The 16771-nt window shown below is 36.5% G+C and overlaps 1 protein-coding gene across 1 annotated transcript in view; it reads left to right on the top strand.

Moving 5' to 3' along the window:
- LOC111043827 overlaps nt 1–16771 on the top strand; it is a 152976-nt gene that overhangs the window by 33305 nt on the left and 102900 nt on the right. The window contains exons 3-4 of the mRNA XM_039429555.1: nt 4265–5107; nt 8813–8875. Coding sequence (XP_039285489.1) covers nt 4610–5107; nt 8813–8875 — 561 coding nt within the window. The 5' untranslated portion in view covers nt 4265–4609. The remainder of the gene's footprint in view (nt 1–4264; nt 5108–8812; nt 8876–16771) is intronic.

The raw sequence follows: 16771 nt of genomic DNA, 5'->3' as shown, positions 1-16771 counted from the left end.
AATGCTTCTATTTGGCCTGACTTGGCTAGAAAACATCGCAGAACGGATCAAGCGACGATGAAATAACCTTTCCCTTCAAGCTTCTCTCGTGTACTGAAAGAAGCCACCCTTCGGTTTCAAAATAACACCCTTTGTAGTTCAAGAGATTCCCGCTAGATGGCGACAAACGCTGGAGAAAGAATTGTGCGCACACTCCTTTTTCAAGTTGCAGTTGAATTTTCCAGTTTCTGACCAATTTTTTTCTGAGAATGATGCCCATCTTATCAGCGTGAGAGATAATCAGTTATCTTATAGTTTCCTCTTTAGAGAAGCAGTGCCATAGTCGATCCAAAATATGGAATATTCATAACTTTTCGCATGTCATTCTGAATATTTCAATTGTCAATTTCTATGTAGACTGAAATCATGGAAATAAATTTTTCCCTTACTGAACCAAGTTCAAATTAAATAGAATAAGTTGTCTCATATGATATTATCTCTATTGAATAGTTTCTAGAACACTTTCTATATCTCCTTCATCATCATCATGTTCACATTATTACAACTCTAAAAAATTTTTTTATCATGAAGAAAACTGACATTTCCAGTTTAAAATCTTCTGCTAAGCCTTCTCAGAATTGAATATTCGGGTGCACTCATTGACTGAATTCCATTTTTTGTGTGATGAGTATAATTTATGGGAGAGATTGGAATAGTACTTCTACAAATTCATGTTTTTCTGGATTAGGCTTCTTAGCATCGGAAGGCAGAATATTGTGATGCAGTCTTAACAAAATTTCCCTCATAAATGTAGCCTATTCATTCAAACATACAAGATACAATATAACAATACAAATATGCAAGTAAAATAAAAACAATCATAATGTACCTATCAAGAGCTGAGAAACAAAAAAAGGGGAAAAATTGAAAGTTCTTCCAACTATGATTATCCATGACCTGGAAAAACCTTCAATCCTTGAGAGGGTGAAAAAGTATCAGGAAAAGTGGATAAAAGGTAGGTATGATAGGATGGGATTGAGGAAGGTAATTTTGGGATGGGAAATACTACTGGATCAGATGTAAATAAATAATTTGGAAGAATTTATAATTGTGAAATAATTTTAATTTGTTATAAGATACTCAATATTGAAATAATGAATAGAGATGACAGGAGTTTGGGAAATTGTATTTATTCCAGAGAAATTCTAGAGGACGTACCAATGTTGATGATTGCTTGAAGAGGAAATATCAAATAATAGGGTAGTGAATCAAAATCTGTATGAAACATGGACAATAGAGACATGACTTAGACTGAAATACTACAATCTAGAAGTAACTCACAACGAAAATAAATGAACATAGTAGCATCATATTTGTTGTCCTTATCACCGAATTTATCATCAAAATACCTAATTCTTTCTCTTATAGAGAAGTTTCAAATTTTGAAGTGTACTCTTCCAAAAGGAATTTACAAAGGAGAAAAACTTGATAATGTGCTATCATACCACTTGAGTGGAGAATGAATGTAGAGTTATGCCACTTAAAAAAAGATATGTCATTCAACCTTGGTCAATGCTTTTGCTTTATAGTATAGGTCATCTCAACTTGAAGAGTGCTTGAGCAGAGAAGGGTCAGTCAGAATAAGAGAGAGAGAGAGAGAGAGAGAGAGAGAGAGAGAAAGAGAGTGAGTGAGTGAGAGTGCTTGACCCATGTCAACCCGGTCACTTTTGTAATTGAGGCTTCTTATTTCCTCGCACCCCAATCTCTTTTTTTCAACCCTCGTGCTCGTATTTGAATACACCAACCCTTTATTCCACTCCCTTTCATGATTTTTCACCATGTTGACGGAAGAAAAGAATAATATCGTCTAACAAGGATGCAAGATTCAAGGAAGATGTCAAAGATCGAAAGTATATTTTGAATCCTTCAATTTTTCTGATTTGATAAGAGTTTTATTATTCTTGATCAGATCTTTATTAATAGCTGAGTGAATTATTCGAAAAAATGAATACAGATTCAGCATTACCAAAATTTCTCCTTATAATAAGCATTTCACATGCCTCAGTATCTTCTCTATGAAAATCTAAAAATCTATAAATCAAAAAAACTAAAAGGTTTCAGTTGGTAGGCTTCTCTAACTTCACATTTTCTAGAATATTATTGAATCACTGATGCTAAACTGTCAATTGTCGACAGTCAATTTCTTTCTTCCAATGGAAGAAATTGAAATTTATTTTATTTAATAGAAAACAATATAATTGATGAATAAATCAACTTTTGTAACTAGGTTCTTGTACCCGGAAGATTGATCATTATTCATGTATCACTCTTGAGAGTATTAAACAACAGTGATTATATAAATAATTGCTTGAATTCACTTTTACAAACTATTCCTACATTCGTGTGAAGAGAATAAGAAGTGTTTGAGAAGCGATCAACTACTTTCTATTATCAGGTTCATATGGAAACTAGTATCGAATGTGAATGATATTATTTGCGTGAGGTGTGAAGTAGCTGGGGTTGACAGTGGAGCAGAGAAGCAGCCGGCGGCGGGAGATTGTTGCTTGAAGAAAGGGAAGATGCTCTGGCGATTTTTCCCCGTGGAAGGACTGCCTGTAAGAGAGGGTGGTGGACGCAGCAAAGGGATGTAAAAATCTCTCAACAAGAAGGGGAAGGAAGCAGGGAAGTAGCCGGCTCCCTCCTTTTATTATTATTATTCGATTTTTTCAGCGACCCTTGCAAGGAAAAAGGGAGAAGAAGAAATAACGGAGGGGAGAAAGAAGGAAAATTGGTGGGGGAAGGAAAATCTTAGCGCCGCGTCTCGTGGAGGGGAGAAGACGCCGCAGACGCCGGCGCACAAAATTGTAAGGAAAATATCGCGGAGCGGGGGCGGCTGCCAGCAGTGCTTTTTCTAAGAGTGCTCGGAGGCGGCGGGTCGGGAGGCGGGGGTCAGGGGGGTTTCTAAGAGAGCCAAGCAAGTTGCCGACGCTCTACCCCTTCACCCCAAGCAAGTTACCCCTCAAGACGCTGCCTCCGACGCCCGGCGTCTCAGTACGCGCCGTGCCGCGACCAGAGAGGCCGCGCTCTCCTCAAGTCCTCCTCAAGTCTCTTCCTCGTCCTCAGACGCCGCCGCTTCTTCTTTCCTACCTTCCTTCCCAAGTCGCTGCCTCCTCAAGAAAGTGCGCGCTTTTTCAGTCGATCCACGACGTCGCCACGCGAAACAAGTCCTCCTCCGCATCCGCCTCCGCCTTCGACGACTTGCTCGGCTTCCTCCAGCGTCTTCGTCCTCGCACACCTCGGTACTTCCCATTTCTTAACATCTTCGCACACTTAGCACATCTTCACCCTTCACACATATCAACAACACTGTTTGCACTTGGAAATATTTCGCGTTCACTTGTAGGTTATCCATCGTCTATCAACAACTACATCCTCGGATAGCTGATATATATCCCCTAAGTAAATAAAATCATTCCACCAGGAAATTTCTCACTGCGACTTCGAAAATTTCATCCAAATTTTATTTATTCCAGATACTTCTGTACTTCGACTTAGCATAATTTTCTGGCTCACTTGAATTTTATAGGAAATATTATCCACAGATACTCTCAAGTTCAACTTTGCATAGAAATATCAATGGATAACCCTCATCAACATTTGAATCTTATTCAGCCTGGGGTAACTTGAGGGTTTCATCCCAGAAATAAGCTGAGTACATAGAACATAGCTAGGTACAATCATATTGATACTTTCGGAAAATGGATGAAAAATTTTGTTAGAGAATTTCTATGAAGATATGTCGGAGGATGAAGCTGGGTACATGAGGAACATAATTATTTTTCGGGATGTTGGAAATTATTGAATTTTTTTAATCTCCCTCTCGATATTTCGGAAAACTCAGCTGGTACATCGGCATTTCAAATATAATATAAGAAAATTCAGGAAAATATTCAAGTTGTTTCTGTGAGTATTTAACCGGGTACATTGCGATAGAAAATTCGACTTGAAATTCTAGATTATAGGGGAGATCTTTCTTGAATTGGTTCCATGAAGATATTTTGAAGAATTCAGCTGCTGGGTACATGTAATCCCAAATAACTTCAAAATTTCGGGGGAAATTTTGTTGAACCATTTCCTTGTGGAATTTTACTTGTCATTGTTCCTAGTTGATACATTTACGTATTCCTAGTTTGCATGTGTGAATCAAATGAATATTGAGTTAGTGAGCAGCACAGCACCAGAGATAAGCAGCTAGCTGATGTTTGGTTGTTGTTTTGTGTTGCAGCAGCGGGAGGATTGGCGCTAATAGTGCTCGCGATCAAGCGCCGACGAAAGCGACGGGTGTTTGCCGGTTTGCCGAGGGTGATGGGGTGTCGACGACGCTGCTGACCTTGCCAGAAGTCCGTTCGACGAGAAAGCCCTCGTGTGTGTCGTTAGTGTGTGTGTGTTCGCGATCAGACGAGACTGTCCAAGTACTGTTTAATTTAGTTAGTTTGATTAGGTGGATTAAGTCGCGCCAGGCGCGATCGGTCTTGAGATAGGTGGCAAGGGGTGTTTGTCAAGGCGGGCGCAAAACACAGCCACCACGATATCGACACCGTTGGACCTGCGAGCGTCGCCCGGCGACCAAATGTCGACAGAGGCGGCGGTGCTCATCCAACGTCCTGTCTTCAAAATGAATCCGGGACCGGACTTCTGGCAGCGGGGCCCTCCGCAGCACGCGTCACCGCAACCCTCGCCGCCCGCCGCAGCCGCAACTGCGGCCACGGCAGCTGCCAACAACGCGCCGCAACATATGACGTCACCGTCGTCCCAGCAGCAGGACATGCAGACGTCCGGCTCGGCTGCCAACACGCCGCTGCACCTTCAGAACCAGGCTCAGGCTCAGGCCCAACAACAGCAACAATCCCAACAACAGAGCCAACCACAACAGCAACAAGCCCAACAACAGCCGTCGCAAAACCAGCAGCAGGTAGCGACGCCTGAGCCGCAGCAGCAGCAACCGCAGCCGCAGCAGCCGCAACAGGCTTCCGACCCGCTGGCCTCGCCGGTAGGAAACGCCTGCAACAGCCTCGTGCTAGCCGACCCTAAAATGATGATGACCGAGAAACTCGTCAACGAGCTGCAGGTAAAGTAGCACCTTCTTTACTGAGTGGTGGCCGAGTGTTTTCTTCAATCAGGTACCTTTCTCGTTTCGCTTTTTGCTAGCTTTCAACCCTTCACTATGAAGTCTATTCACCCCTTAGTTGAATACAAGATTGTTGTAATTATTAGGTTGAATCTAAGATATAGTATTTCCCAATCATATCTACTACGCTACTATAAATACAACTAAAATTGAAGTGATGTGAAACCTTTTTTCAAGTGAGAATCGCGAAATTGACCAACTCACTATCTATTTCACGTGTGTGTTACTGATAACTTGACTGGATTCCCAGCATGATTCATTTTTAATGAAATGCTAACTGTAGAATGAGTTATCAAAATGACAAATATCAAAATTACATATTTTTCCAATTTCTATCTATGTATGGAAAATACGGATTTCAAATTCTACTTATTTCTGACAACAACCTTTTTTCAATTTCGAACGTAACAGCTAACTGAACTTAGTATATATCAATGTGAAACTTGAGTAGAACTTCTTATTCCTGCTACGCCTTGGTTCTGAAACATTTGCCGCCCGCGGGCAAAAGTACGGCTTGTGAGTTGATACTGTAACTATATATGTCAATAACAAATCATTTTGAAATATCCGCAAGATTTATAGTCTGTTTTACTAATACTTGGCCAATAAAGTGACTTGTTTTTTCATCTTTCTGTATAATCAACAACAAAATCTTACATGAAACAATTATTACAACGTAAGTTGTTGAAAGCTGCACTTCTCTTTTATTGAATCTATTATTCTATTCTATTATTATTATTCTATTGAGAAAAATTACCTCGTTAGAGTCAAGTTAGGAGTTCGAATACGAATTTGTTAATTTAACACTTATTGTGATGAAATATTCTCCCCAGTCCTGGATGTAACTCATTCTCATAGAACAACATCAGCGGTTTCAAACTAACTTGAAACTTGTGCTAAAATGATTGAAAATATTGATTGAATGTTGTATAAGTTATTTTTGAGCTCCAATTAGTACTGTAAATGCATTATCCAATTTCCCTTACCATTCAAAAAATTCTATTCCGCGAATGACGCATGTTTACGGTGAAAAGTTCATTTGATTTTGTCTGTGCCGAATAAATTATCAAACCGATATTGTGGGGATTTTTTGATAGTTGTTTCATTAGTGAATATAAATCCACTATAAATTGAACTTGAAATTCATCAAAAAGTATTTGTAACCGAAACAGAATAAGTACCCTAAATTAATATCATAAGTAAAAATGAAATATTTTAATGAATTACTATCAGAATCTATTGAAATTCTACTTCAAATTTGAACGGGCTACTGCCATGAAGCGCCGTATCTATATCCAATCTTGTAATGTGTACAACTACATCGAATTTTCATGTCCCCTTGAGTAATGTTCATACCGTTTCCATCATGTTGTTAACATTTTGCACTCAATTCTATTGTGATCTTCACTCTGATTTGAAAATGCATCATTAAAACATCAAACTGTTGGGAGAATATTTCTCAGAATAGGCCTACAATGTTCCGCTCATTTCATATTTATAATTCAACTTCTAATCATTTAGACTAAGTAGCAGAGTGGCACCTATATCTCTCGTATCCGATTGTTGGATCTGACCGCGATATGTGAATTCATGACTGGAGCTCATTGACTAATATTATCATAATATATTATCGAGTTTTATGATAGTCCATCTCTATGTGGAAAGTTTTCAATGATTCATATGCAATATTCTTAATAGGAATGATAATCATTTTAAAATAATAAATTATACGATTGTGGAACGTTTAATGGAACTCATATTGGTAAATAATAATAATCGAAAACTTCTAATCCCGAAATAACTGTGAATTCCTGTGCTTTGGGTTCTTCTTTCATGTTGAACAATTTCATAATCACGAACAAAATTCAATTGTTTAATTATATAATACTACTTATATTATATTGATTTACTTATATACACAACTCACTTTTCATGTACGTTATAATAATTATGTGTGCCTAAATTGTTTAAGATTTTTTTTTTTCAATAATAATACAGTAATTTTTTGTCTTATCAGATTTCATTCCTCACTTCTTGGCAGCATTAGAAACTATCATCGAGTTCAAAAAGTAATGTGATTGAGACATTATTGCCATATTTATTTTCAATCAAATGTTTATTGAATATTGTCTATATCGAATTATTACAAATTCTGTAATCGTGCCAGTGGTTAACACACTTTTTAATCGAGCATCCCTTCCAGGATCTGAGGGATTTTTCCTTGAAAGATTGATTAGCGTTTGCAACCCTGTAAGGTGCACTGCGCATGACCATGAGTCATCCCTTCCTTTTAATATTCTTCCCCTCTTTTTCTCCAAAATGCTCACAGAGAGCGCTGACTGCATCTTAGGTCGCAGTCTCCACGTGGCTCAGAAGCCGTCAACATCTTTCACTTGAAAGTGAACCACTGATGAAACTGACGAGTACATTATGTTAACTATGAAAATTTCAAAATTAAAATCTATATACCACTATATTTCCTTCTCCCCAGATATTGAAATAATACTGTAGATGAATCGTACATACAATCACCAAATACCATAACTATTGTACTATCATCAACAATAATGCAAGTCGGCATTGTAGCCCTTTACAATAAAAGATTTAAGGGAATGATTGATCTTTATTTCATAACAATCAATCATTTTTTGTTTTCAGTACTTGATAGATCTACAGTATATTTTTCTTGCCAGTCGCACAGGCGCACATGGTACGCCTACGTTCTATCAATTCTAAATTCATTTTTCCATGAGTTCACGAACTAAACTTGTTCATTATAGAATAGTTTTCTCCTGAATTGTGCTATATTCCATCTCCAATAACAAACTAGACACGTAAAGTGATGATATTGATTGGTTCAATTGTGTTTCTACCATGAAAGAGTGAGCCTCTTGTAATACAATGCATTTCCCTCTATCAGATAAGAGTACTAGTTTCTTCAATAAAATAAATTTCATTTTCAGTACATTATTCTAGTATTTGAGTTGAAGAATTCGCGAAGTCAGACATGATTTCCAATTATTAGAGTGTAGGCCTCCTAACATGGAAAATAAAGGATATAACACTAGTATGAAGTCACTGTTTGGAATAACAAAATTATTTCCACACGTCACTGTTATGTTGTTTTCAAGATACAGAAATTATTTTCTTCAATCGGATTTTATTGGAATAGAAGAATGACAATTTATGCCTATCCTTTCACATTTTGATGAGAAATCATGTTCTAATCTCAATAAAATATTTCCTAATCACAGTTATTTCTAAGAAGAAATGAATCACAAAGGCAGAAAAATATATTTTGTGAGTAAATTAATATCCTTTGCTAGAATGTGCTATTTGTGAAACCTTCGCATTAGTAGATTGGTAGTGAGATATTTCTGGTAAAACTTCTTCACAATCTGTCCAGAACAGTGAGCTTTTGGAATAATGCCTGATGATATTATTATTACCATACTCATAGAATAAGCTTGTTGGCATATTTCACAGTATTTTTTCTTGAGGGTTCTGTATTGAATTGTGCTGAATGGGACTGGTAACTAACTCAGATATTCTGTTATGTTTGTTTTCTTGTGCTTTCTCCTGTAATTTGGATCATTGGCGACGGTGTGATGTGATGATGGTGGTGACTGCTGGGTGATGTCACAGAATCGGTCCAACAGTGTGATATCTGATCGCACCCTCGAAGAATGTTGGTCAACCCTGCAACGAGTGAGTTGGACTCTATTCACTTCTGTAGTGTATCTTTCAACATTTTTGCATGATTTTATAGTGAGGTACTTTTCTGTCCCTTTCTAGATCACTCTATTCCTTGAATAATCATTATTATAATTGCAAGTTGGTAGAATTCCAAAAAAATGAAACTTTACGTCAAATTTTAACAGAAGAACTGTGAAATCTTAGATGAGTTTGAGATTGCTCTTCTCTTCCTATCTCTATTATCGAATATCAGGCTAGCGGATGAACTTATTCTCAAAACAGTTCGTATATAAAAATCATAGTTTTAAGGTTATAAAGAGCATAGTCAGATATTTATTATTAGCTCTATCGAATAAATGGAATAGGTATTTGAGAAAATAATACAATGTACTCAACAATGATTCGAATATTTGATGAAAGTAGAAACTTGAATGTTGAACAAGTAAATGGAATGCTATAAATCATATAATCATAATTATGAGCATGAAGTAAATATGAATTACTGTATCACTTACAAAAATAATAGCGAGTAATAAGTACTATTACTAATAAGTACGAGTTTACCTTTTTTGAAATTCTGCATGTTTTTTGAAATCATGAAGTGAAGTTCAGACTCTGTTGGATAAAGTTTATGTTGGATAAAGTTTATCGCCTGCTACCTCTCATCTAAATCTCAAATTGGATTTCATTTTTTTTTTTTTTTTGCTTGTAATAACGAAAATAAACTGAAATTCATAGCTGAATATGAATTGAGAATCCTACGATAATAATAAAGATATATTGAATGATCAAAACATCTAAATCGGCATGTTTTATGAAATGCAATTGAAGGATGGAGTATAATAATAATCGGTCGTGATATTGCATTATTTGATTTTCTAATCTCTTCATCAAAATAATAAAAGAAACATTACTGACATAATTTTTTAATATTCTAGTATAAAAGTATTGTAGAATTACTTGTTCAGTTATGTTATGAAGGTGAATGCCTGAAGCAAAAATACCACAGCTCATTCAACTACATTATTTAATAAGTGCTCACTGATAGAATGTGTGAGGCAATAACTGATGAAAAATCATCAGTCTCTACATAAAGTTTCCAAATCATCCTGCTGCCTGAGTACGTGTTTACTCAGTGGTTTTTGAATAGCTGTTTCTCTCAAATCCCCAGGTTCCCCCATTGAACATTCTGCTTTTTATTCTATTTGTTCAAACACTTTTATGTCAACGTGCAACAGTTGGGATGTTGGGATAACAACCGACTTCACTTTAAAAGTATTTAACCGGTGTGACCGTTCTCTTCCCCTTTTTTTAAACCTTGTGCTCATGAAATTGGTTTAGCCACTTTTGCCAAGCTACTTTTCCAACCCTCGAGGGAAGCTGATACCTGATGGTTCGAGTTTTTTGTTTAGGGATCGACAAACTCTCCACAATTTCATTCCCGATTTGACTTTCTGGTTTAGATACTCTTCAGTCACTATTCTGAAGGGATTAAAGATACTATTCTTGTGTCATTTAAATGGCCAATTTAATTCTTCATCTTTATCAATATTTCCATCAAGATTAAATGAATGATTAATCAATTTGAATGAAAATCTAACGTTATTCTCATAAAATTTACTTTTTTAGTGTGCATTACTGTACCACGTTAATGTATACAAAGATGTTTTACCATATAGTACTATTGATAAAAAGTATTGAAAATTCATCCCAAGATCTTGATAAGAGTAGTAAAAATTGCTACATTTTTTATAAAAAATGAATTCAATATCGACTCCTTTCACAATGGAAAAATAATATGAGATGATGGAAGTAATACGGTTGTATGAATGATGTATTCAAATATAAAAAAACTTCCACAAAGAAAGAAATCAAATAAGTTATCAAGACCTTTAGGAAACATTGCTCATGGTCATGTGATTCATATCTCCCATTTAAAGTGATGAACACTGTAAACATTTCAAGTGACTTGTCAGACTGATCACAAATCCATCATCTAGAACTAGTTGACAATAAATTATCAAGGGGTTATCCAACATTGGTTAGCAAGCTGTTCAGGTAGGTTTTGATTGTTTTAAAAATGAAGAGGGTCCTGTTAGGGTCCTTAGGAGGCTGAAAAGTGTTAATTAGAGACCCGGAGGTCTTCTGGGCCAAAGAAAATAAATAGGCCTAGGCGTTCCAGATGAGTTCTGTAGTTTGGTCCTGTTTAATTTTCCCATGGCACAGAGCGCGAACCTCAAGGCAAAGCAAAACTGTTCGGCTCGACATAAAACAAAACGTGAAGATACCGGTTCTCCATACGCACCTGCAAACATATAACATCTACCGTCTCCATCGTTCGTCTGCTCCTCTTCTTATAAATCTCTCTCTCTCTTACCCCTTTCTGTTTCCATCTTCACCAGCAATTATCCAGCACCCTTCTATTCTTATAAGCAACCCTCAGTCTCTTCATTTCTCTCCCACTATCATCTCCTCTTCTCTTCCTGGGATGCTTTCTCAGAAAAGACGACCTGGCGGTTTTTTGCTCTCCCTCTTCCTGCATTACCCCGGAAATCGATGACCTCAAAATGTACCACCCTTTACTATTATTGTTTCGAGGTCGTTAAGGACAGCTCTAGCGTTTGTTTAGTTGTGGCGGTTGAATCTGATTTTTTATTGAAGCCGTAAATAAATAATCCGTTATGTGATGGTCTCAATGAACTATCAACAATTCTCATTTGCATGAGTTATTTTTCTTAAGCTTTTGCTGGAGCTGAACGTTATGCATAAAGGTTTGAAGGAGCTACAGTTTATGTGTACCTTATCCTGTAATTATATTTGAAGTCGTGAGTTGAATTATTTCTCGTTGGTTTGAAAAAGTACTTGGAATAACTACTGAAATATAGAAAGATATACTCTACTATGTTTCAATACAATAATTATTAAATTATATCATTCTTTGAGTTCAAAAAACAGGGTTTACTCTTAAAAATCCAATTCCGTTCTTGATACGTTTATTTATATAAAATTTTAATAAGACAGTAAAACCGAAAGGATTTAAGTTATTTAAACTATTAACCTTCAAAGTTAAAAATATTCCTTAGTCTGCAAATGTCTATCCGCATAATATTCATTAAATCGTCAAGACTATCTAGTCAGTAATATCTAGTTCTTATCCCAGTTGACTCACCAATTCCTGTATAACGCTTTGGAATTGGATCTTTTTTTTTGATATAGCTCTACAGCCCATTGTGGGCTTTGGCCTCCTCCACAACATTCCTCCAAACGTTTCTATCCATTATAAATCCTCTCCATCCTCTATAACCCATCCTTATCAAATCATCCCTTATCTCATCTTCCCATCGTATTCTTGGTCTGCCTTGTTTTCTTCTCGAGTGAAGCTTCTCTTTAAGCACTATTTTTGGCATTCTGGTTTCATCCATCCTATAAATATGTCCGAACCACCTTAATCTCTGTGCCTTTATGAAGCGTACTATACTACGGCCTTTTATTAATAGTTCAAGTTCAGCATTGGTTCTCTTTCTCCACTCTTCTCCTTCTTTAACAGGACCGTACACTTTTCTAAGCACCTTTCGTTCAAATACACTTTAATTATGTTGGTCTTCCTTAGTCAAAGTCCATGATTCAGAGCCATAGGTAATTGGATCTATTTATTGATAATATACGCTTCATTTTCAATCATTCCAGCCTTAATTTTATTTATGATTATTTATTTGGATAAAAGTGTTTATTCAATCAAGTCTCAAGTGTCAATTCTCTATCATACTCGAAGGCTTTTGAAAATGCTATCACTGATTAATTCCAAACTTCAACTCTTCGCAATCTTCTATACATTGAACAGTTTCAACCATCAAAACAACTGCTGTGTATTGAAATTCATATCAAATGAATACTGGACTAGTTTTTGCCCTCATACTTCTCCAATCTCAACCAGAGTTCACATAAAATCTGCACAATGTATCTTACATTGTTTCATCCTAGAAAAAATTACACCATTAAAGGGTAGCATACATCCGGAAACATAAGGACTTCATCTCTGAATTTTTAATATATTTTGACAGTTGATGATGAGTGTTATTCGAAAATCTCCCTTCCATTGTTGAGTGCATGTCGAGTTCTCAAGTACAGCTATCTGATATCAGTATAAAAAATTAATTGAAAACAGTAACGTGAAGTGTCTGAGTAACTTGTTTGATTGGGAAGCGAGATGGGATGCGAGAAAGAGGAGTTCTGCAGCCGCGTTTCTATGAGGGCTGATTGAATACCGTTGAGCAATGAAGAAGAAAAAATTGAAAGGTGCAGGTAATTATCAAGGGAAGTGAACGTGAGAAAATTAACGTATTCAAAATATGCGCGTCACCCAATGACAAAAAACAATAGGGCCGTAACGGGCACATTTGTTCTAGTCTCTTTGTTTTTCTGAAACTGATTCGTCGACTACCGGTTTCGAAGCCTGAACTCAGCTCTTTGGCAATTCTTTGAGCAGATCTGTATCTGTCTTTGTCGCAGAGGGGAAATAGCTGTTCTGCGCTCAGTCTCTCACAAAGCAACTCGCACATCCCCATCGCATTACCCCTCACTATAATTAACTATAGTAAGATAAAAAAATAACTCTCGTTGAAACATGCGGCCTAGGCTGAACATGCTTCCGGAGAGATGAAAATAATGAATCTCCTATCATTTTGCCTAGCTCAAAGAATGTTCTTGGTTCCAGTTTTTCCTTACATTATCCTGATTCAGATGTAAGGCTAGCTACACAAACATCAAGTTTTGTTCGTACGATATTTTCCCGTCCTTATAAATTCTATATTGAACAGATGATTTCAAACAGATGACGTTCGTCAAGTTCCGTTTAATCTTATAGAATTCATAAGGACCACTAAATATCGTACGAACAAAAATCGATGTGTTTGTGCAGGGCTTAACTTTCCACTGTATTCCGAATCAGATATGAGATTCGAAGTATACTCGTAATATTTAGGATGATTGGAATGATCATCATTATTTCAATATTGCTAATAGCTTGCATGAGAGGAGAGACATCGCTTCATGTAAGAAATAAACTTTCAGAGTGAGGTATAACTTTCAGAATGAGGGATAACTTTCAAAGAATTATTTACTCGTCCATTCAGTCGTCCATACTCATCTAAGACATTCATCAGTTATATAATATGATAGCTAATGTACAGGAAAATTATAAATTCTATTCTATTACTTTTGATATCATTGAAAACTTCACTCTATTCTATCAAATAACTGACACAGTGATCTTCCTTCCTAATTTATTTATTTTTAATTGACAAACGTCCAAATAAATTTGAAATCTCAAATTAGCAGGTTGTCTTCAGCAGGCTAATAAATTGTGTTCCTATGAAATTCGAAAATATGTTCTTCTCCTTATCTATAATAATTTAATTGCAGACGTTACCTATATCAATCCCAATATTGAGTAATTATTGATAACTGAGCTATTCTCGTCATGAAAAATCAGCTATGCTTCAGAAACACTTTCATTCATATTTCCAAAAGTTTTTAAATACCAAGAATAGTGTAAATAGTGTATAGCTATAATACCATCCTTGTTTAAATACTACTTCTTGCTACATTTTTGTTATGACAAATTTTTCTCATATTGAAATCTCGAAAGAGAATTTTTGGAGGATTTTAGTTACGATAAAAAATTTAATTGAAAGTATGAAGCCGTCTGAATGGTTTGTTATCAGTGGGCTAGTTAGCCTACAGCGCATAATCAACAATTCACCTACTAACCTAAACCGATCTAACTAGGCCCCTATGTCATTGTTTTTATTATTATAGCGATAAGCGTTCATAAATGCACTTGGTTGTGCAATGATGCAAGTTGGCCTTTATCTCTCCCGTTGAGAGTTGCATTGAGACGGTCATGAATGCACTTTTAACTGCACTCGAATGCAGTTAGTCGTCGGTCGGAGTGCAGCTGTGTTATCAGTGGAGAGGGCGAGTGAGTTTGTTTCCGTGGTCACAATTTATTTTTGCTAATTCGGGCAATTTTTCTCTATATTTCAACAGTGTTTGTGTTTGCGAATTGTTAGTGTTCAGTAACAACCTACGTCCAAATCGAAGGAACACTACTGACGGCCGTCGAAAATTTGACCTTGGTTTACCCCTCTCTACTTGACTTTCATGTGACTTTTGAAACTTTTTCGAAGCGTTCAAACCCGAAGACACTGAGATGACCGCCTACACCCTAACATCGCCGATGCCGACCTACCTGCACAGGCACAATGTAGGCAATAATTCAAATTGACTTCTCTAAAAATAAGCTACTTTTTCAGAAACTAGCTTGTAACCAAATCGCTCACACTTGACAGAAAGATAAGGATGCACTCTTCAGCTGTGCGAGTGAGAGAGCTTATCGAATTATTCAGAGTGGATGTCAGTTGTAGGTTAACGGGACGGGGATGAATGACAGCAATTTGCACGCCTCCATGCATGGATGCATTAAACTCTTTGTAGAAACTCGCTATGTCCAAGAAGGTAATTATCCCGCTTTTTTTAATCGGTTCTAATCAATATTTGATTACCCATTTCACTACCATCCTGATAGGCTTATGAACATAGATTTCTTAGACATAGATTATTCTCATTGCCAATATAGAAATGTCCAAGAAGCATTTTTGGAAAATTGGAAGTTTTCCCCCAATTTCAACCAACTAGCACCAGCATCAATTGCCTATGCTTGCAAATTCCTACAACTGGGAGGAAGATTCTCTAATATTTCTGGATCTCATTCTCAGCAAGTGGTGAGTTGAAAAAATAATAAGATTTATTGATAAATTGAAAACCACTAGCCGATTTACGATTAACGCCAATTAATATTAAGATCTCAATTTATAAACATAAAATTTTTTTGACTATTATTTCTCAGGAAAGAGTTTTTCCAAATTCGTCTCTGGAAATTCTTACACAGCCAGTTCAACAATTTTCAAGATGCTCTTGTTTACTGTATGGAAAAGATTTTCCTGTTTTGTCAGTTTTGTAGATTCAGTAGAGTCTATCTACTCAATTTGCACTCCAAATATTCTTGGTCAATGGTTAAAAGGAACGACAAAATAGAATACCGAATATCGACGATTGTGAACAAAATCTGTCGAGCTCCCCCTTAACAAAAAATACAGTTGCCAATATATCAAAGAGCAGCAACCATGAATGAATCCAATGATTTCATAGTTTAGTTGCCGGGAATCATTATTATTGAGTGATGCGTGAGTTATTCGCTGCCAGCTGGACACGACGCCAATTGAAATTGAAATTCGGTGCGATGTTGATTTGAAATTTGTTTTGTTTATCGAGAGGAGCAGCCGAGAATGTCGGCCAATGATGTATGAATTTAATTAATAATTTCGCGTTTAAATTGGCACCGTGATTGCAGAAAGGGACGTCAGGAATAATAGAAAGTATTGAGTAGTAATTTCGAGTGGAGCCAAACTATTGTGCCTGGGATACCCACCGTCACCACCAACCACCCACCATTGTTCAATTGCAGTGCGCGCACGCATACTAATTGTACATACAAACATTTAGCATTCTGAACATTGCAATTCAATTTAGTCTTTAGACCATGAAACATGAATAACAACTTCCAATTTTGAACAACGCCATCAGCCATCTATCGCAGAGGAGAGAGCCTCTCTCACCAATAATATATTGTTTACGCACTGATCAGTTGATCAATACTGCACTGATGACTTATATTGCAATAATACACAACAATGCTCAACTGGATGATGTAAACGTCGTTGACTGGAGTTGTGCTATTCCAAGTAAAATGACAGGGCTGTTACTTGGAATAATTCTTATTGGGTTTTCATATTATTTTGGATTTGTAAATTTGGTAAGTTTGATTCTACTTTATTGTAAAATTATTAT

Source organism: Nilaparvata lugens, chromosome 1 (genome assembly GCF_014356525.2).
Source record: "Nilaparvata lugens isolate BPH chromosome 1, ASM1435652v1, whole genome shotgun sequence".
Classification (NCBI taxonomy): domain Eukaryota; kingdom Metazoa; phylum Arthropoda; class Insecta; order Hemiptera; family Delphacidae; genus Nilaparvata; species Nilaparvata lugens.
The sequence above is the reverse complement of the archived record's forward strand: the minus strand, read 5'-3'. Positions and strand labels throughout refer to the sequence as shown.